Below are 22238 nucleotides of genomic sequence, written 5' to 3'. Positions count from 1 at the left end.
GCAAAGCATCTGGCACCTTCCCTGTCCCACCCCATGAATTATCCCCTTGTGCTCCGCCCTGGCCTCACAGAAGCTCCTGGCCAGGTGGCCTTGGCTTGTGGCTGTGCTGGGGTTGTGGCAGGACGGGACAATCCGTGTCATTGTTGTCCCAGCTCATGGCTGGCTGTACCAGTCCTGCTATTCCCAGCTCTTTGACAGCAGCATTCCCTTCTCCCCTCCTCCCTGTGAGTCTCCCCGGCACTGTGAGCTGTTTTCCCTGTGCTGAGGGCTCGTGCCTGGAGGCACCGGCTGCCAGCTCTGTCACCTTGCTCTTCTAATTGTCTTTTTATCCTTGGACTCTGGATTTCCCCAGGCTGTTGTTAACTATGCCAGGAGCTGCTGCCGTGGGAAATAGAATTGACAGTGCTGCTGATGGAGTTGTTTGCTTGGATTTCCCACTCCTGATGATTCCTGTCTCCTCTCAGTGCCTTCTTCACTCTCTTCTGTTCCCTCCTGCAGCTGGCTCCCCAGTTTCCCATTGGATTGGGGTGGGTTGGTCCACCTGCAGCCACCACTTCAGCTCCTCCTGCCACAGCCAAGGGGATGCTGGAGGGCAGGAAGGGTTTGCAGAGGGATCTGGACAGGCTGGATCCATGGGAACCTGTGCCAGGGAGAGGGACTGTGAACAAAGGGCCTGGAGTGACGGGTTAGATGGGATACTGGGAAGAAATTCCTTCCTGTAAGTGTGCTGAGGCCCTGGCACAGGGTGCCCAGAGCAGCTGTGGCTGCCCCATGCCTGGAAGTGTCCAGGGCCAGGTTGGACGGGTCTTGGAGCAGCCTGGGACAGTGGGAGGTGTCCCTGCCCATGGCAGGGGGTGGGACTGGATGAGCTTTAAGGTCCCTTTCCACCCCAAACCAGTGTAGGGTTCTCTTATCTACACAGCCTCCAACTGCTCCCTTCTCCTGGCTGCTGCCTGGCGGTGCAAACACGAGGAGGAGGAGGAGAGGAATCTTTAGATTTTTTAATTTCACAAGCCAGGAACCACTTCCCTCCCCTCTCTCCCCCGCCTTGTTTTTTTCTAACCTGTTTTTAATTCCCTTGCTGCTGTTTTCCACTGCACTTGCACGTGGGGATGGAGTAACCCCAGAGCTGTGCTTCCCTCCTCTCTGTGGTGCCTCTCTTCCCGTGATTCCCAGGTACCACACCATGTTCCCTCTTGTTGTTTTGCAGATGTAATCCGTGATAATCATTCCCAGCGAAGGAGCCCAGAAAACAGTACTTACATAACAGCACAAATTAAACATTCCAGCCGGAGCTCAGAGCAGCCAGCAGTATTTAGGCCATTCCTGCTGCTCCTGCCTCATCCTCTGGAGTGAGTGAAGGAGCCGTGGCTGGTGTCCATGGTCCAGTGGAAGCTGCCCCTGCCCAGGGCAGGGGTTGGCACAAGATGAGCTTTAAGGTCCCTTCCAACCCAAACCAGTCCATGTTTCTGTGACAGGATGAGGAAGAATGGCTTCCCACTGCCAGAGGGCAGGGATAAATGGGATATTGGGAAGGAATTGTTGCCTGAGAAGGTGGGGAGGCCCTGGCACAGGGTGCCCAGAGCAGCTGGGGCTGCTCCTAGAGCCCTGGCAGTGTCCAAGGCCAGGCTGGACACTGGGGCTTGGAGCAGCCTGGGACAGTGGAAGGTGTCCCTGCCCATGGCAGGGGTGGGATGGGATGAGCTTTAAAGTCCCTTCCTGCCCATACCATTCTGGGATTCTGTGATTCAGAAGTGGGATGGGAATTGATGTCACAGCTCCTGCTGCTCTCCTGTGCTGCTCTTACCCCTGCCCAAGAGCACAGGCACATCCCCCTGCCTCCCCTGCCCTGTGCCACTGCCCAGGGAATCCTGGTGCTCCTCTCTCCGAGCAGTCCCCCTGTCCTTCCACCCTCTTGGCAGTCTCTTGGAATGTTTTAGGGCTGCTGAAATCCCTCAGCAGGGTTGGTATTCGGCTGTGTGTGGCGAGCCAGGTCCCGTGGTGGTTTCTCCATGGAGCTTCTTGGGCTCCTGTGTTTTCAGCATTCCAGGTGAGGCTGCAGCAATAACGCCCTGGAAATAAATATGGGAACGTGACAGAGCAGAGGAGTGGTGGGGGCGAGGCTCTGGGAAGGGCTGGAGCAGCAGGAGCCGAGCAGGGGTGGGCAGGAGGCTCTGTGCCCACGCCGGAGCTCGGGGAAAACGCTCCTGCGGCAGGAGGGGGGTGGGATGTGCAGCACGAGGATTCTGGGGGAGGTTTAGATGGGATATTGAGGAAAATTCCTTCATGGAAAGGGTGGTCAGGCATTGGAATGTGCTGCCCAGATGGTGGAGTCCCCATCCCTGGGGGGATTTAACAGCTGCGTGGATGTGGCACTTGGGGACGTGGGTGGCCTTGGCAGTGCTGGGGAACAGTTGGACTCGATGATCTCAGCGGGCTTTTCCAACCTGAGTGATTCCGTGATTCTCCGAACTCTGCTGGCACACCAGGCCCCTTCTTTCCTCACCAGGGTGACCTGGGACAGCTGTGGTGAAAGAAAAGGCTCTTTTTTGGCTGAGCTGATGCAGAAGGAGTTTGGTGCAGGAATACAGGGAGGAGAAATCTTTCTGGGTCCTTGCTCAGTCCTGCCTGGTGCCTGTGGGAGCTGGGAGGGTGGGCAAAACCCGAGGGCTAAAGGATCCTGTTGTAGACATTGGGCTCACTTCACCCCATAGCAAGGTGGAGAGCAGATTCTTCTCCAGCAAAAATGGGAGGGAGAGAGATAAATTCCTATGGTGAGGATTGTGCTACTGCTAGAGCTGATAAATAGCAGGGCAAAACTGGTTATAAATTGATAAATGGATAAATACCAGGGCAGAATGGTCTCTGCTGTGCCGTGTTTGTAGGTACCACAAATCCATTCTTGTTTCCTGCAATGCTGTGGATGGTGTTACTGGTTTGTGTTTTTCCCATGCTCATCTCCTGTGTTTCTTTAAATCTCTTTTTCCCCCCTCATTTCATTATTTATGGCTCTTTCCCCCTGTGCCCTGGGCAAATACTGTGAGTGCGTGGCCTGAGTAAGGGGATTTCCATCATTCCATGTTTTCCAGCTGTTTAGAAATCAGTGTTTCCTTTCTCTAATTCTCAGTGCCTTTTTTTTTTTGTTGCTTCCACATGATCTCCTCCCTTCCACACATCTTTTTGACAAAAGAATTTCCTAAGGTCACTTGGCAAGGCTGCAAAGCCCAAACCAGTGACCCCTGGGCAGCTGTACCTGCATTTCACCTTAACTCAGGGCTAGTTATTTCCCTTGGGGAATTGCAAGTGGCACTTTGTGATTTCCAGCCAAAGAGGTTGGAACAGCCTTTGCAGGGTCATAGAATCGTGGAATGGATTGGGGTTGAAGGGACCTTAAAGCTCGTCTTGCCCCAAAGGCAGGGACACCTTTATCCCAAGCAGGCAGAGCATTCCAATTCCCAGTGCCCAGCAAGGAGGGACCATCTGCACTGAGTTCATCCCAACTCCAGCTAAAAGTTCCCAAAATGACAAACCCAGTTAATATTAGCAAGTGCAGCAGGGAAGGAACAACAAGGATCATCCTTCCCACTTCTGCACCCACGCAGGAAGGGGGATTTTTAAGATCTCAGGGAATACACAGTGCTTGCCTGGCAGGGACCCAAGAGAGACTCACCCTTGGTGCCAAGGCTTTGAGCAAGAAAACACTTTTATATACTACAAAGTTGTTCTTTTTCACAACAGGCGAAAAAATGTGGTTTCCCTAAGTACCAGTGACACACCAGGTTTAGCTCGGGAAGACTTTCAAAAATATTTGTGCTAAAAATAATATCAAGACTTTCAAGCACTGCTGGTGCTGTCTAAAATGGGAGCATGCATCATATTTATATGCTGGAAAACCTTATTCCCAAACTTAGATTCCCAGGTTTCTGGAGAAACGACACATGAAAAGGGAGTGGACACACAGATAAGGCAAAACTTTATCCACTGGGAGAACCAAAGGATGAGAGTACCTGAGGGGAGCCTACCAGAAAGATGGAATTTGGATAAGGGCTGGAGGGACAAGGGGGAATGGCTTCCCACTGCCAGAGGGCAGGGCTGGATGGGATTTTGGGCAGGAATTGTTCCCTGGGAGGGTGGGCAGGCCCTGGCACAGGGTGCCCAGAGCAGCTGTGGCTGCCCCTGGATCCCTGGCAATGTCCAAGGCCAGGCTGGGCATTGGGGCTTGGAGCAGCAGTGGGAGGTGTCCCTGCCCTTGAGATGAACAATTCCAGCACAGAGGATTCCCGGGAGGGTGAGAGGGTGTGGTGTCCTCATGGAGATGTGGCTGCAGAAGGGGACAAAGCCCTGCAGCACGTCCTGCTCACCCCGGCTCTTGTGCCCTGAGCTCCCTCTCAGTGCTGGGAACAGACTCTTGTTACTGATTTTTAAGGCCAGTTCCAGCTTTAAGTAGTTTTTAATGCCGTGTTTAGCAACACAACAGGGATTTTCATACAATTGGGAGCACCAAGGGGCAGCTTCCCAGCTCAGGGAATCAGTTCAGTATCTCACTGTTATTGTCAGTCATTTAAATTCCCATGGGCTTTTTTCTTTACCTGGCACAGAAAAAGGCTGTTGGAGGTAAATCCAGTTTGAGCTCTGGAAACAATAACAGTTCTTGCTAATTAAAAATGAGTCACTGGGTGAAAACTGATCCTTCAATGGGTCTGGCATCTCTAGAGGGTTGGGCTGGGGCAGAGGGGGAGGTGGCAGAGCTGCTGGACACAGAGGAATGAGGGACGAGCAGGAAACCTTGTGGTGTTTGTGTCTCATGAAGCCAAACAGCTCCTGCTCCTGGCCGCAGAAGGGAAAATGGGATTTGGGCTGGTGGTGGGATACCACAGCTCTGTGCAACCCTGGCAGGGCACAGGGAGTCCCTCAGGGTTGCCCCTGCACATAAAGGAATTTGGGTTGGATGTTCATTTGTTACTCAGGGATCAGGGAATTGCTGCGTCTCACAGCTTGAGGGAACAGAGTACCTGTAGAGCCACGGGTGGCTTCTGTCCCCATGGGGTTTCTGACATCCCTCTGGACAAGGTACATGGGATATCTGAGCATGCTGCACTCACAGAATCACAGAATTCTTCGGCTTGGGAAAGCTCTCCAAGATCACCCGAATCCCTCCATTCCCCAGCACTGCCAAGGCTGCCACTAATCCACATCCCCGAGTGCCACATCCACGTGGCTGTTAAATCCCTGCAGGGATGGGGACTGCAGCACTGCCCTGGGCAGCTGTGCCAGGGCTGGACAGCCCTGCCCATGAAGAAATGTTCCCAATATCCACCCTGCCCCTCCCCAGCCCAGCCTGAGGCCGTTCCCTCTCCTCCTGTCCCTGTTCCCTGCGAGCAGAGCCCGACCCCCCCGGCTGCCCCCTCCTGTCAGGGACTTGTGCAGAGCCACAAGGTCCCCCCTGAGCCTCCTTTGCTCCAGGCTGAGCCCCTTTCCCAGCTCCCTCAGCCTCTCCTGGGGCTCCAGCCCCTTCCCAGCTCCGTTCCCTTCCCTGGACACGCTCCAGCCCCTCCAGGTCTCTCTTGTCAGGAGGGTCCCAGAGCTGCCCCAGCACTGGAGGTGCCCCAGCAGTGCCAGCACAGGGGACGGGCCCTGCCCTGCTCCTGCTGCCCCCCCAGGGCTGCCACAGCCCAGGTGCCCTCGGCCTTCTTGGCCACACCTGGGCACATCGGGGCTCGTGTCCAGCTGCTGTGATCAGCACCCCCAGGGCCTTTCCTGCCGGGCACTTTCCAGCCTTGCTGGTTTGCTCCCAGCTCCCGTCCCAGGCGATGCAGCAGGAGCAGGTTGCCCTCTCCTGGCACGATGCTTCCATGGATTCCTGGCTGCCCGTGAAGCTCAGTTTGCTGCGAGGTTTCCCAGCTCTTGCGTAAGCCCTGTCCTTGTGGAGAGCCCGGCCTTGAAGGCGCCGAGATTATTTGCTGCCTGTGCTTGACTTTACAACTGGCCTTTAATGGATGTCTTGGAAAAGCGGGATTTGCCAGCCAGACCCTGCTCGGACACTCCAGTGCGGCAGGAGAGTCAGGGCTGCTCCTCCTCTCCCAGCATTCCAGCCCCTTTCCCAGCCCCAGGCAGAGCCCTCAGGCTGCTCACAGCATGTGGGGACCCCCAAATTCCCCCTGCACCGGCACTCCAGGCTGGAAGTGGCTCACCCAGCTGGGCTGTGCTGGCACCTTGTGGTGCCTGTGCTCCTGCAGCACCTCGGCTCCTCTCAGCGCTGGAATCTGATGCCAGCAGAGGCTCCTTTGGGGCGTTTCCCCCAGCCCATCTGGGAAATTTATAATTCTTGTGGAGTTTTTGGAGTCTTTAAGCTAAAATTGTCACTCTAGGGAGTGAAGATCCACTTGCAGAGGATATAATGCCGCTTTTTTTTCTGCTCAGCTTTTTAATTTATTTGAGGAAAATCTCTGTTGTGTAATAACCGTTGGTGAGGGGTGGGATTCATGGAATGCTGCTCCTGCTGGGAGGTCTGCTGGAGGTCTTGGCCCTGCTGGGCTGAGGACATTTGGTTCCCCTGGGTGGGCTCAGCAGCCTCTGCCGCAGGAGCCCTGTCCTGGGATAAGTGTGAGCAGGGATCCAGCTCCAGCTTCCCCCCGGAGGCCGTGCCGGATGCAAGACACAAACTTAGCGCAGAGCCACTTCTCCGAGGATGGATGCAGCACCAGAGCCTGCCTTTTTCCATGGAAAATGACTTCTCGTGGTGCTGTAATAACATCATGTTGGCAGGGATGCTGCTCCTGGAGATGGATAACCAGGGAGTTTTGACCTCAGTTATTAGATTTGTAGCTTCAACTGAAAATTCAGCTCTTAGGAGTGTTTCCAATTTTAAATGAATCTCCTCAGGGAGCAGCTCTCCCTCTGGCAGTAACTCATGCACGAGGAACTCAAATATTCATTTACAGTTAAAGCTGGGCAAGGGAAGGGAAAACAAGGAGGACTGAAAACATGACAGGATGACAAACACCCAGTTTGGGATTTTCCCCCAAATGTGCTGATAGGAGCTTAAAGTGCTGCCAGAACCTCACTGAAGGGTCTGGTGGGTGTTAGATTTAGGAGCACAGTGGCGACAGCGGCACACTGGGTGATCCCTCAGCTCCTGACAGGATGGAGGGAGGAAGAGCTGTGCAGAGCCCTTGGATGCAGACAGCAGCAGCAAGAAGGATCTGGTGGTGTAAAGTGCTGACTCTGACTTGGGAGAGGATGGAGGGACAGAAAAGCTGTTAATCCTTTTTAAACAAGGTCCTGGATGCTGCAGGAGGAGCTTTTCCCGCCATGGAGGTTGGTTTATGAAGAGGAAGTTCAGCTTGGACATCAGGAAAAATTTCTCCATGGAAAGCATTGTTAAACATTGGAAGGGGCTGCCCAGGGAGGTTTGGAGTCCCCATCCCTGGAGTGTCCAGGGAAGGCCTGGATGTGGCACTCAGAGCTCTGGGCTGGTGACAAGGTGAGCATCAGGCACGGCTTGGACTCGATGGCCTTGGAAGGGTTTTCCAGCCTCAGTGATCCTGGGATTGTGTGGTTCTGGGGAGGTTGGTGCTCCCAGTGCTGCCAGGTTCGGAGCTGTGACCCGCAGCCAGCCCGTGAGCACAGCCAGCAGCACCGTTCCCCTCTTCCCAGAAATGGTGCAGGGTGTGCTTGTTCCTGGCAGGATTCCCTGCTGGAGGAGGGATCCAGGGATGGAGCAGGGGTGCTGCCATGCCGGGGCACGCAGTTTCCTGGGTGCTGTGTGGGGAGCATTGGAAGAGGTCTCCTGCCTGAACGTAATTCCTGCAGACTGCAGGGAATGATGGGCTCCATGGAGAGCGTCGGGATCTCTGTCTCTGCCTGTGGGACTGCCTCTGGAGCAGGGTGGTTTTGCTGGTGTTGTGACTCCACAGAACCAGCGATTCCCTTTCCAGTGGCACTGCATCTCCCTGCCTCAGCTCCCAGCTAACCCACCTCTCACCTCTCTTCCCTGTCATTTTAAGGCAGCTCAAGTGGCCTCTCCCTTCCTTCTCTGCCCTGGGGAGCCTGACCCAGAGGAGCATTTTCCTGCTCCCTTTCCCTCCTTGGCATCTTGTCAGTAAGCAGTGCAGAGAAAATGTGCTGGAGGGTGAATGTCTGGCTTTAAACAAGGAAAGGAATAAAAAAACCTCAAATTCCCTCCAGGTTCTGCCTCTGCTCTCCAGCCCCTGGCTGCAGGATGGAGCTCCTGGGTGAACCAAGTTCCTCCAGCAGTCTGGGAGCAGAACTCTTGGAGTGTGATGGAAAACTCACATGTGAGCTCTTCCAACTGCCTATTTACACTAGAACAAGGGTATTTTGATTATTCCACTGATTTCTGTCTCGAGGGTGAATGGTGTAACTGAAGAATCCCAGATTTCCATAGCACACTGTGGGATTCAGTGTCACCAACGTGGGGCACGTGGGGTTTCTCCCACTGCAGCAGCATTTTTAGGAGGATTACAATAAATGGAGTCAGGAGCAAACTGTAAAGAAAAAGCCAGTTGTTGGGCAGAGCTGCTGAAGAGCCTTCAGGGATCTGTTCCCTTGGAGACAACCTTGGTGGCTGGGCTTGGACCAGGTTGGATTCTGGGCGTCCCTGGCTTGAGATTTGCAGCCTGGAGATGGCAAGAAAGGGCTTGAACTGCTCAGGATGTACAGTGGTGTTTCCTGGTGATATCTGGGGGCTGGAATCCTTCTCAGTCAGGAAGGAAAACCCCGCACTATAACTTGGTTGGGTTTTTTCTTTACTTTTTACTATGTAAATAATTCTTTCTTAGATTCCCTCAGAGCAACAGAGAAGATCCAACGTTCTCTCCCTGCCTGGAGAAGGTTTAAAGTGCTGAATATGTTTCCTTTTGAAAGTCCTAAGAGTTTTCTGACAATGTAGGCATGGGGAGATTGGCTTTTCCTGGGAGGGAGGAGACAAGCAGGAAGGGTTGGAGAAGAGGTCCTGGCACAGGTTGTCCAGGAAGTTTGTGGATTCCCCAGGATCCCTGGCAGTGTCCAAGGCCAGGTTGGATGGGGTTTGGAGCAGCCTGGGACAGTGGCAGGTGTCCCTGCCCACGGCAGGGGGAGGAACTGAATGGGCTTTAAGGTCCCTTCCCACCCAAACCATTCCATGATTCCGTGATATTTAAGACGTGTTCACTTCACTCCTGTGTAGGTGAATTTATGTGGGTTTTTTTGGGCACCATACTTTAAATAGCAGGAATTCGGGGAGCTGAGGGACACCCACCCCTTTAGAAAAAACCTGAAAGAATCAGATTTTATTAAAAACCCCAAAAGCAGCAGAGGATGAAGATGTGTTGAGTGTTTTCCAATACACTGAAGGTTTTTGCAGAGGGAAGTGGTCACTTCTCCGTTGTGTCTGCAGGGGGCAGAGACAATCCCTGCAGTTGAAGCAGGGAGATCAATGAGAGTTGGGAATAACTCCCTGCCTACAAAACACACGAATCCCAAAGCAGGAACACCTGGAATCAGCGCAGCTGCTTTATTTTGGAATATCTGGGCATTTCTGGAAAGAGTATTTCAAGGCAGTATTAGATTATATACAGTAAATTATTATATTTAATATCTTGTATTTAGTATATTATAAGGTATTTCAGTGCAGGCACAAGTCCCCAGGATTATTTTTAGGTGGTTTTTTCATCATAAGATTTGAAGCAAGGACTTGAAATTGAGCTAGGAATGTCTGTGTGTCACCCTTGACATGCAGCTCTGCCCTGCTGTTCTCAAAAAGGGGCTGGTTTGGGGCTTTTCCACTGGAAACTTGTAAAAGGTGAGATTTCCCAAGTTTCTGTTTTATCTGAGCCCATTTTCCATGTGCTGAGGCAGCGCAGCTGCTGTGAGTGAGGTGCAGGAGAGGGAGGAGGAGGAGGAAGAGGAGGAGGAAGAGAAGGAGGAGGAGGCACTCCCAGCCCTGAGCACGGGGAATGAGAGCTGCGGAGAGGGGAAGGGAAGAAATGAGGATATGGAGCCTGCGGAGAGCATCCCGGGGAAAGGCTGGCCTGGGCTCGGGGCCGTCCGGCGCTGATCCCACACCCCCCGTCCCTGCTTCCCCTCCGGAGCGCTGGATGAGGAAGAGGTGCTGTGGGAAACGCAGTATGTAATTCCCTAAATCCAGCCTGGGAGAGGCAGGAGCTGGGCTGAGCTTTCTGGGTGCAGCGTGTGGGGCCGGGCTCCTTCCGGGTGTGCAGTGGGTTTGGAAGGGTTTGGGAGAGCCCCTGGAGTTGGTCAGACACTTGAACTGATTATAAATGGATAAAGTGATGGGTGTTCCCGTATGTGAGGGGTCTCCAGAGGGTCCTGGTGTGGGGCAGCCCTTCCTCCCACCCTGCCCCGTGCTCAGGCTGGATGGGGCTTGGAGCAACCCCATGGGGCTGGAACGAGATGGGATTTAAGATCCCTTCCCACCCAACCCATTCCACAATTCTACCCAGTGCAGGGAACCTCTGAACCAGGGAGAAGTTATTGTAACTGCTCCAAATAAAGCGTTTCCGATCGATTTTAATGGATGAGCTGGAGTTTGAGGTGGTTTGGCCTCACTAACCCTGGCAGGGCTTTGTAACAATCACCTGATGTTTTTATCAGTTGATTTGGGAGGTGGATGTAGCAGAGCTGTAAAGATGCTGGAAAATTAGGGATTACGGATGTTTTCAAGATTAACTGGATAATGATAAAGGAGATGTCAGGCTGGAGAGTGCAGCAGCGGGAGCTGGGAGTGTTGTTGGGAACGCTCAGGAATAGGAAAACAGAATTCTTGAAGTTCTCCAGTTTGGTTTGGCATTTCATCAGACTTGGAAAAGAAGTCGGACTAAACCCAAACTGCAGCCATCCTCTGACCTACCCTTGTTTTCTTTCAGGCAAAATATTTGGCAGGTAGAAGTTGCATTTTTAAATGGCTTTTTAAATTTGATGCAGTTTCTGGAAGGTGAACGGTGTGGTGTTGCTGGGAGATCCGTGATCTGGGAGTGTGTTGTGGGACGCTGTGTGTGCCATGGGGAGATGGATGGTCTCCTCCTGCTTGCCCTCATTCATTGTGTTTATCCCAGCCTTTCCCAGGCCCCTCATCCAGCCCTGGGTGTTCCATACCCTCATTCCTGTTCCCACCTGAGTCACCTCCTGAGTTTCAGTTGCTCAGCAAGAAGTAACATCACGGTTCCAGCATTTCCCGTGGCAAGAAGGGGGAAAGCTCATCCTGATAGAGAGCAGCAGGGCAGGGAGCCTTTCCAAGGCACCTTCTGCCGTTCCTGGGACAGGTAACTCTTGCTTTGGAGCAGAATGAGCTCAATCCAGGGATAAACCTGCAATTTGTTGGTAAACAGGGAACTTCAGGACTGATTTCCAAATGTTCAGATGAGTGACTGGGGGTGTGACTTCAATATTGGCAGCAGGAGTTTGGGGGCAGCTGGCAGAAAAGATGCAGAGCTGTGGCGGTTTGGGAATATTATCCTGATGGGAGAGGATTTAGTTCTGTTTCCCATGATCCTGCCTTGAGTTCCTGGAGCAGGAGTGGGGCTGAGTTGTGTCTCCTCCATCCCTGCTGATCATAGGCACCCACAGGGGCTGGGATGAGGATATGACACAGAATATAAATGTGTGTGTGTACAGCCCTGGATAGATATTGGCTCTGGTCTCAGTGTCCAAACCCACATCCTGCCTCCAGCAGGTCCTTGGATCTGATAGCAGAGCTGGAAATGCTTGTTTTGAGCTAAATCCCATCAAGACCTCCCCCTCCTCTCCAATTCAAAATCCAGTTTCTTGTGGTGGTCGTTTTCCCATTAAAAACTGCTGGTTCTTACCCAAACCATAGTAAATATGCGAATAATTTAATAGAATCTGTGTGTGTATGTGCACTGCCAGCATTAGTTTCCCTGTCTTGAATGCACAGTGTAAAGATTGTGTGATCTTCCTGAATTTCTCCTTTTTCCACCCGGAATTCTTGCACAGTCCCTGCCTCTGTACTTAAATGTGTCCACAGAGAGTAGCTCCAACTTAAAAGCTGGAATAGAAACCTTTCCATCTTGTTGTAAAATCCTTGTAATCCATCTGGAGTGGGAAAAAAATGATCAAATGCAAACTGTTAATCCATGTGGGTCCTGGAGATTCCCAGTTCCCACTCCGTGCTCTGGATCCCGCTGCACACACGCAGCAGCTCCCAGCTGCAGCTGCTGGGCTCACATTGGATTGGGATTTGTGCCGCATTTTTCCTCTGGAATTACTCATTCCCTCGAGACTGGGAAAATTAAGGCTGGGAAAATCCAATGGTTTCAGAATGGAGGGGCGAGAAAATGGATCTCAGGAGGGCCAGGGCTGGAGGAGCCTCCGTGGGGGTTTGTTACGGAGCTGTTGGGATGTGAAATGTGGCCGAGTGAGTAAAATGGATAATGGACTTTCTGACTAAAAAAAAAAAGGAAACTCTGATCTTTATTTTAAGCCAATGTCCTAAAAATAACCTCCAGCAGCATTTAAAGGGACAAGCTTCCAAATCTCCCCCTCCCTCCCCAAAAACCAGCATCCGTTTGGGGTTTGGGGCTGGATATCCAACAGCACCGCTCCGGAGCCGGCCCCATCCGAACCTCCGCGGGACGGGGCTGCAGGTGGCGTTCTCTATCCCGTTTTTTTTTTGGCAGGATGAGGCGGTTTTCCGGCAGGGATGGAGTTAAGGGCTGCTCCGTGGTGCATGCTGGTACGAGGCTGGTTTGATGATGGAGCCGTAGTGCCCTGCTAGCAGCATGTGCCGGGGATGGATGATGGGAAATGTGGCACTGGAATAAGGACATTTCCCTGTGCCTTTCTCTCTGCATTCCTGTGGGTTTTGCTCCATCCTAAAGCTCCCAGCCATGTAGGAGGCAGCCTCGGCGAGAGCGATCCCGCGGTGGGGATGAAGGGTAGGGGCTGCTGGGAGACAGGATCCCTCCGCTCCTTCTGCAACGCTGCCTGTCTGAATAAATTCCACAAGGGTTAGTGGCCTTCCCGGCGTTCCGGATGGATCCCCGGGGCTTCCCTGTGTGCTGGGGAGCGATGGAGGGGCTGCTCTAGTGGGGTGTCTGCCCGGGGTGGGGAGGGGGTGCTTGACCCCACACCGAGGAGTATTAGGAATGCACGTGTGGAATCTGCCCTGCAGGCATCACTGCTACAGACCTGCAGGGTTTGGTTGGAGATGGACGAAGTGTGGGGCTCGTCCTGCTTTATCAGGTGTTTAAAAAATCCAGATTGACTCAGATTTAGTCAGTTTTAATACAAAAAAAAAAGTTAAATTTGCTGGTGATTTGTTCTGTTCGGGCACCTTTCGTTGCACAGGGTGTGGGTCTGTTTGTCGTGGGTAAATCAGTCCCTGTGTTGGTGTCAGGATGTATTTTTTTAGTTGTAAGTCAGATTCCTTTGGAGTTGAGATGGAATGAGAGCGTTGCTGTGTCGGTCCTGTGCTGCTCCCTGCCCACGCCGTGTGAGAGGCAGAGATGTTCTCCAGGAACACTGAGCTGTGATTTAAGGTGTGCACTAAAATGTCCCATCTCTTACTGCTCCCTGCGTTGCTCCAGGTGTTTCCCAGTAGAGCTCAGTGCTGGGTGTGCAGGAGCACTGTCCTTTATGGGGCAAAGGATGCTCTTCCCAAATCTGCGCTGCTTTGGGGCAGAAATGCCTCTTTTGGTGTTTTTTCCTGAGTGGGATGAAGCAGCATGGGCTAGGGGTGAGTCTTGCCTTTCAGTTCAATTTTGTGTTGCTCCATGGCAGCACAATTCATGGAAGTGTTCCAGGCCAGGCTGGACGGGGCTTGGAGCACCCTGGGATAGTGGAAGGTGTCCCTGCCCATGGCAGGGGTGGAATGGGATGAGCTTTAAGGTCATTCCCAACCCAACCCATTCCATGAGTCATCAGTGGAGGGGCCGAGCAAAATGCGGTGTCCCACAGCGAGGGCTGGTGGTGAGAAATGAGGATTTGCAGGATGTTCTTTGCTTTCCTTCCAGACCAGAGACAGCTCCCCTGATCCTGGGCACTGGCAGCTCATCTCATCCCGTGTTTCATTTCCATCCCTGCGGTGCTCCGAGGGTGGTGCCTGCAGGGAGCTGGGAGCACCGGGTGATTCACACCTCGGCCTTGTGGTGGTCAAATCCAAATGTTGCTTCTTTGATGTAGTTTGGGTTAACGGCAGGACAAGGGGGAATGGCTTCCCAGTGCCAGAGGGCAGGGCTGGATGGGATATGGGGAAGGAATTGTTCCCTGGGAGGGTGGGCAGGCCCTGGCACAGGGTGCCCAGAGCAGCTGTGGCTGCCCCTGGATCCCTGGCAGTGCCCAAGGCCAGGCTGGAAGGGGCTTGGAGCAGCCTGGGACAGTGGAAGGTGTCCCTGCCATGGCAGGGGTGGCACTGGATGGGCTTTAAGGTCCTTTCCCACCCAACCCATTCCACAATCCCACAGTTCTGTGTCACTCTGCTCCCTCCTGTGGTCCAGCCCTGCTCTCAAGCATCACTTCACAATAAATTATTTTATCTAAATGCAACTTCCTTCCCCCAGAAAAGGGTGAGGAAGAGAGGAATGCAAATAGGTCAAATCAAAACTCAAGCAATTGAGGATTTACAGCTGGCTTCAGATGACCAAAAAAACCAATCTTTTTTATCAAATCCAGATTGTCCCCTTCCCTCTGGTTTCCTTCTCGAGCTGTTTTTCCAGCTGGGTGACGTAAGGACATGCGTGTTCCAGGAGTTCTGCACAGAGCTTTACATAACAAGGCTTCAGTGGAGAACAAAATGCCCCAAACCAGAATTACTCTCATCAAAAGCTGAAACCAGCCTTGTGTGAAAATTCGGGGGAAGGTGAGTGGTGAGCACTGGAGAAATGGGGAGTGGGCTTGGGAACTGCAGGGAAGAACCTGGGGAGATGTTTCCAAGGGTGTCTGAGGTGAGACTGGGGTGTTTCCATGGCTGGGCTGGTCTTTCTCTGCCCCCAAAGCATCTTTTTCCCATTTTATGGTGGTATTTTGGGAAAGCTTTGCAGTGACATGAAAAATTTTTCCCTGTCTGGTTGGGGAACATCCATTTCACACGTGTGGAACAAATTTGACAAACTCAGAGGGTTTGGCCCTGGGACATGACAGACAAATGTTTTTCATGTTTTAACAGCAAACTGAACCCCAAAGCTGGGAAAATGTTGGCTTTTAAAAGCAATTTACTGTAAAAACTGTGCTGTGCAAAGTGTGTCCCTCTGGTAAGCACATTCCCCATTGGAAGTGCAGTATTTTGGATGGGAAAATACATCCCAAGGAGGCTTTGCTTTTCATTTGGAAATCCTCATGCTGGGATTTATTTTTTCCTACCAAAATTTTGTCCTTAAATCCACTTAATCTCCTCCAGAGGAGCTGTCTGAGGTATGTTTAAAATGCTGATGACTTTTTATGAGCAGCCCAGGGAAACGCTGGGCCTGGCTTTGCTCAGCAGGAGATTCCTTGGGAACAGAAGAGCTCAGCCTGGAGGCTTTGGGTGGCTTTAAGAGTTCCTTTTGTGCTTGCAAGATAAAACCAATTATTGAATCTTTGGGTTGAATGAGTCAATATTCCTGAATGATTGGGTTGGAAGAGACCTTAAAGCTCCTGCAGTGCCACCTGGGCAGGGACACCTTCCACTATCCCAGGGTGCTCCGAGTCCTGTCCAGCCTGGCCTGGAACACTTCCAGAGGTGGGCATGGCACAGCTTGTGCCAGTGCCCTTTTGATTAGCCAGTAACAAAGAAAGGTGAAGCTGGATTTAAGGAGATGTTTTGTTCTGTGTTTGTGTGTTAAGGGGCTGATCCAGTTCATTCAGAGCCGATGGGATCTTGGGGTCATGGACATCAGGCAAACTGAGGAGGAAGGACTGAGGTGCTGAAGTCTTAGAGACAGAAATGCAGACACCTCACTTGCTGTGCACAGAAAGGTGCGTGGGTGGCTAACAGATAAAGATAATTAGCTTATCATTAGTTAATTATGACGATCTTAAAGCTCTTGCCCAGTAGAAGCAGTGCTGTTCCTGCTTTCAGAGGGCATTTCCATCAGGAATTTGCCTCTCCAGCTCCGTGCTGTGTGTTTGGTACTGGGCCTGGGTTTCTTACCGTGCCCAAATGCAATCTGTCGTTAATATTTGGTGGTGACATGGATGATTGTCCTCAAAGGAGTGTCAGATCCTGGGCTGCACCTGGCCCATGGCTTCAGCACACAGAGGGGACCACGAAATAGATGGAAAAATGCATTTCTCTCCCTATAGACATGGCCCAGCTAGGAACCATCTAAATGAGCATTTAAAGTCTGCTCGGGAGTGATCTGGATTAAATTTCCAGGAGATCCAGGCACATGTGGCTGCTGGAGCATTGATGATGGACAGGCTGTAGCTGTTCCCAAAGCAGAAGTGTTGGTTCAGCCTTTTTCCAGATTTATTTAGAAATTTCTTGAGGTGGGGAGCTCTTTCCTGAGAGTTTTGACAGGAGGAGGTTCTGAATCCATCGGCTCCATCCTGGCTGTTCTGCTCCTGGGCTAAGAGTCTGGAGTTTGAGCTGGGGCTGTGCCTGGCTGGAGCTGCTGGGGAGCTGGAGGTGTTTTGTTGTGGCTTCAGCAGTTGTGGCTGCTGATTTATTTGTGAAAAGCACTAAAAATCTCTGATCAGGGCTGTTGGATTCACCTTTTTGAAAATAAAGACTGGGTGCTCCACATCTGTGTCATGGGTCACACAGGGTGCATTGACATGGGGCTCTGCCTGGTTTCCTTTGCTGTGGATGGTTTTTCCAGGTGAAATAGCAATGCTGGAATGTCCATGGAGATATTTGGAGCTGTTTCACGCTGTGGAATCCTCGCATTTTAACCAGTGGGAGCTCAGTGTGAGCTGGCATGTCCAGAGCAGAAGTGGAAGGAAACGCTCCCCCCGCAGCTGCCCTTGACCCCCAGGGCTGGTGGAGGTGGATGTGGAGGTGTCTGTGTGCACTGGGCTGTACCGGGGGGATTCAGGCTGGATTTTAGGGAAAGGTTCTTCCCCCAGAGGGTGCTGGGCACTGCCCAGGCTCCCCAGGGAATGGGCACGGCCCCGAGGCTGCCAGAGCTCCAGGAGCGTTTGGACAGCGCTGCCAGGGATGCCCAGGGTGGGGTTGTTGGGGTGTCTGGGCAGGGCCGGGAGCTGGGCTGGATGGTTCCTGTGGGTCAGCTCAGGATATTCCAGGATTCTGTTCCATGATTCTGGCTGGGATGAGCTCGTAGGGCAGCAAGTGTGCGATGGGGCCCCCTCTGCCATCAGGGAATGTCGCAGTGCCCAGAGCTGGCCAAGCCCATCCTTCGCAGCAGGGAGCCCTGAACACTCAGCAAAGCAGCAGATCATGTGCTTGAGGGCAGGAAATGTTCATTTGCTTTCCAAATGATGCCCTCTCTGCCCTGTTCCCTTTCATTTTTAGCAATTGTGAAGGTGGATTCCTGCCCACATGCACATGTGGCTTGGCTGGGAGAGGATGCATCCAGAGGATACATCCCGAGGATGTGCAGGTGCCACGGACATGGTTCAGGAACACGGTTTAGGGTTGGGCCTGGCTGTGTTGGAGGTTAATGGTTGGACTCAGTGACCTTAAAGGGCTTTTCCAACCCAAATAATCCTGGGATTCTGTGACGTGGATGCACTGCCTGGGAGCTCCCGGTGCAGGCACAAGGCAGGAGCTGCTTTGCACCTCGGAGCTGATCAGCAGCAATCACTAATAACAGGAGTTTATTAGCTGTATCTTAATTACAAAGCACAGTAATTAGGGAGGAAGTGGCCATCTTGACAGCCTCGTAGTGTAATTAGAGACCAGGAACGCTCTTATAGAATTGGAAGGGAGATGAACTCGCAGCTGCATCAAATGCCTCTGCGAATAGAGGCCCTGGGTGCAGTAGGAGTGGATTTCTTTCTTTCTTTTCCCTCTCTCCCCTGACCTGGCTGCGCTGACAGCCAGCACAGCACTTCCTGGGGAGACTGTGCTGCATGCAGTGCCCTTCTCCCTCTCTGTGCCAAGCTGCTGAGCGATTCCAGGGATGGGTTGGTTGTTCCGAGGAGCTTCTGGCGCTAAGTCATTGACAGGACCAGCTGTGCAGGGAGCAGAGCCTCAGCCTGCCCTGCTCTGTGTCCTGCTGCTGAAGCAGCTGTCCCTGCAGCCAGTGCTGCTGTGCTGGTGCTTCCTGCAGGGATCAAACCTGGATTTACGTGTGCTCCCACAGCAGGAACTCAGCCGGCCCCAGGAGGGGGCTTGGGGCTGTCCTGGCTGTAAAGGAGGTGGGTGCCAGGCATGGGGCCCGTGGGGGATGGTCCATGGCTCAGCACAGGCAGCAGAACAGTGACTGCGTGCTCTGACTTGGGACATGTGACAGTGCCTGGGCCGTGGGGACAGCTCTGTCCCCGAGTGGCACCCGTGAAATCACCTGTCCTTGCAGGGGAGGTGACCTGGGGGCGCAGGGGCTGGGAAGCTGCTGGTGGGAAAAGCCCTGATGGCAGGGCTGGACAGAGCCCAGGTGGGCAAGAGGCCGAGGGCACCTGGGCTGTGCCAGCCCTGGGGTGACAGCAGGAGCAGGGCAGGGCCCGTCCCCTGTGCTGGCACTGCTGGGGCACCTCCAGTGCTGGGGCAGCTCTGGGACCCTCCTGACAAGAGAGACCTGGAGGGGCTGGAGCGTGTCCAGGGAAGGGAACGGAGCTGGGAAGGGGCTGGAGCCCCAGGAGCGGCTGAGGGAGCTGGGAAAGGGGCTCAGCCTGGAGCAAAGGAGGCTCAGGGGGGACCTTGTGGCTCTGCACAAGTCCCTGACAGGAGGGGGCAGCCAGGGGGGTCGGGCTCTGCTCGCAGGGAACAGGGACAGGAGGAGAGGGAACGGCCTCAGGCTGGGCTGGGGAGGGGCAGGGTGGATGTTGGGAAAATTCCTTCATGGAAAGGGTGAGCAGGCATTGGAAGGGGCTGCCCAGGGCAGTGCTGGAGTCACATCCCGGGAATGACAGGACATAGCACTCAGTGCTCTGGGCTGGTGACAAGATGGGGATCGGGCACTGGTTGGACTTGCTGGGCTTGGAGGCTTTTGCTGCCTGTGGGTACCGAGGGAGCAGGATTTCAATGCAGAGGGAAAGCAGGTGTAAGCTGGATGCCTTTTTTTGGGGCTGCTGCTGCCCTGCTGCTGTCCTCCCTCAGCGTGGGGGGCTGGGAGACTCCAAGGTCCTGCACGTCTCTCTGGTGCCTTTGGCACATCCTGACCTTGGGGAATCAGAGGATGGTGGATAACCGACACCCCGGGTCCTCTTACCCTGGGTAAGCTGAGCCCTGGCAGCTCAGGAGGGTTTCAGTGCCCATCAGGACGTGTCTCCATCTCCGTGTCCGCACTGTGGCTCAGCCTGGATGCTTCTCCAAAGCCTGGGATGAGCTGAGCTTGGGGCCTGGAGGGATGTGCTGAGCCCTGATCCCGAGGCAAGGGACACGTTAGCTGCTGGATTTGGGAGAAGAGGGGCTCAGGTGCCCTCTCTGAGCTGCTCTGGGTGGCACAGCAGCGGTTTGGGATGGGCTGCCCATCCCAGCACACCATCACTGCTCTTGTCCTGGTGCTGCTGGGTTTTGCTGTTCCCGTGTGATCCTGCACAGCCGTGGGTGTGACAGGGCCAGGGCAATCACAGCCCTGTCCCTTCCCTGCCTCCCTCTGCCTCTGCTCCCCTTCCCTGGAATGAGGGCCCTTGTCATCTCCTTCTTGTTAACGGGGTTAGTGAGCAGGGAGAGCTGACAGCAATGGAGGAGTGTCCTTTGCACATCTCCCACTGCTTTCGTGGGCGTGAGGAAGCCTGGGGCAGGATGTGTGTTCCCTGCTGATGGGAGACTTCCAGAAAAAGAAGAAGCTCTTGGTAAAAACCATAAAATAAAACAATCCTGGGCTACATTCAGTGTGGTGAACCCCTGGGAGTGGTCCTGGATACACCAAGGATGACATTCTCCTCAGGGATGGCAGCTCCTGGGAGCTCTCCAAGGCCATCCGCTTCCCGAGTCTCCTTTCCTGAGGGATGTCAGGAGGAGAGGCCAGCCCATCTGTGAGCTCCCCTCCTCGCCTGGTGACATTGGAGATGGACCTGGGGCTGGAAAATGTTTAAGCACCATAAAAAATGGATGTTCAATGATGCAGGAGGAGACATCCAAGACCTGCGATGGTTTCGGTAGCAGCGTGCCAGGGTTTGCTGTTGTCTGTGGAAGAGCAGGGTGTCACCCCCCAGCTGTGACAGCGCTCCCTTCTGGGAGTTTCTGCTCTGAAAAAAACTCATTTGCTGCAAAATATTTGAATTTTAGTTGTTTCTGCCCTTTCCTGGGGTTGTTCCTGGCTAAGGAAGCTGCTTGTGCCTGGCCCAGTGTCCTGCTCCTGCCTGTCATCCCTTCCGGGACGCAGGGACTTCTTGTCCCCAAGCTCGTGGTGCCTTCAGACTGTGGCAGCTGCTCCATTGCAGCGTGGGGGAGTGATGCAAATCTGTAGGAATCACTGGATACTGAAGGGTTCAGTGACTAAACCAACAGAAACCGTGAATTAACAAGTTTTGTACAGTTCCTCACGTGCTTTGGACAGGAGCGAGTGACTGAATCATTTATGATGCCACTTGTGTCCATGGGCTAAATGCTCACTTGGAGATACTCCTGGAGCTGCAGGTGGGGCAAGGGCTCCTTGCTGGGATGTCTTGGATCAGGTGTGGGCTATGAATTCGGAGGGTACAGAGAAATAAGAGCAGGGCTGGTTTGGTCAAGGGCAAATGGGAGATGTTCAGCTGGGTGTGGATCTTTCAGAGGCTCAGAAAGGGACAGAAGGTCTGTGCCTCTGTCCTGCTGCTATGGATCTATGCAGGGATGAGAAATGCTTTGGGAGGGGCTGCTGGAGAGAGTAACTGGATATCCAGGCTGACTGTGCAGGATTTCGGTGTGATGGGGCCTTCTTCAAGGTCACCAGCGCTCCCAGAGTCATGGAATGGCCTGGGTGGGAAGAGACCTTAAAGCCCATCCAGTGCCACCCCTGCCATGGGCAGGGACACCTCCCACTGTCCCAGGCTGCTCCAAGCCCCAATGTCCAGCCTGGCTTTGGACACTGCCAGGGATCCAGGAGCAGCCACAGCTGCTCTGGGCACCCTGTGCCAGGGCCTGCCCACCCTGCCAGGGAACAATTCCTTCCCAATATCCCATCCAGCCCTGCCCTCTGGCAGAGGGAAGCCATTCCCTGTGTCCTGTCCCTCCATGCCTTGTCCCCAGTCCCTCTCCAGCTCTGCTGGATCCCCTTTGGGCACTGGCGGGAGCCACTGGGATCCCTGGTCACTTCTGGGCTTGCAGAGGAAATGAGGAGCTGAAGGTGATGCTGCAGGCTCTGAGGCTGAGTGCTTGCCTCCTGCCAGTGGGGCCAGTCCCGGCTTTTCCCACAGGCATTCCTGGCCGGGAAGCATTTTCCAGGTGTGACAAGAGGCAGTCACTGTCCCTGGCCCCAGCTCTGCACCTGAGCTGCTCCAGGAGTTCAGCACTTTGTGTGTCGTTGCTGTTCCGAGCTGGTGAATGAAGAAGTTACTATTTTTATCAAGCCGTTATTTTAAATTTTTTTTCTAATTTTCTTTCCTGGCAATGAGCTGTGCTGCTGAGCCCCCAATTATCTGCTAATGAGCCGTTATTTCCCTGTAATCACACCTTCCCCTCCGTGTTTTTGCTCATTGCCATTCACAAGGGGACAGGAGGGACATTTGGCCGTGTCCAGCAGAACTAACTGTGACTCTCCAGTGCTCCCACAAAAGCATCAGCTGGGTTTGTTTCATCTCCTCCTGCGTTCCCTGCCAGCTCTGTGCCTCAGTCTCTGAGATTCCTGTTCAGGAGGTTTCAGCGCTGGATCCATACTTCTCCATAGGGCTTCCCAACTTCTTATCCTGTTGGAAATAGGGATCAGAGTATTGTAGTCAAAAGGCAGAGCAAAAAAACAACCACCAAGCCTGCACCTCCTCCAAAAGCCAGCAAAGTGGCATCTTGCAAAGCTCTCTTGGCTCCTCCTGAGAAGTGCTTTGGAAAGACTGGGAAGAAATCCACTGGAAAGACTTGTGGAAGCAGTGCTGATGCCTGCCTGTGTTACAGCCCACATACATATATATATATATATAAATATATATATAGGTATTTGTAGAATCACAGAATGGTTTTGAGGTTGGAAAAGCCCCCTGAGATCCTCAAGTCCAGCTGTTCCCCCAGTGCTGCCAAGGCCACC

The 22238-nt window shown here is 53.3% G+C and overlaps 1 protein-coding gene across 6 annotated transcripts in view; it reads left to right on the top strand.

Annotated features, from left to right (window-relative positions):
* The window catches only part of OSBP2 (oxysterol binding protein 2), a 100725-nt gene that overhangs the window by 38881 nt on the left and 39606 nt on the right, over positions 1-22238 (top strand). For 2 of the 6 annotated variants that reach the window (XM_032127683.1, XM_032127682.1), the window contains exon 1: positions 12779-12986. The exons of the other annotated variants lie outside the window; for them this stretch is intronic. In XM_032127683.1, the coding sequence (XP_031983574.1) occupies positions 12908-12986 (79 nt within the window). In that variant the 5' untranslated portion in view covers positions 12779-12907. Of the gene's footprint in view, positions 1-12778; positions 12987-22238 lie in introns of those variants that run through there. 6 annotated transcript variants of the gene reach the window in all.

The sequence above is a fragment of the Corvus moneduloides genome, chromosome 18, assembly GCF_009650955.1.
Source record: "Corvus moneduloides isolate bCorMon1 chromosome 18, bCorMon1.pri, whole genome shotgun sequence".
In the NCBI taxonomy this organism is placed as follows: domain Eukaryota; kingdom Metazoa; phylum Chordata; class Aves; order Passeriformes; family Corvidae; genus Corvus; species Corvus moneduloides.
The sequence above is the reverse complement of the archived record's forward strand: the minus strand, read 5'-3'. Positions and strand labels throughout refer to the sequence as shown.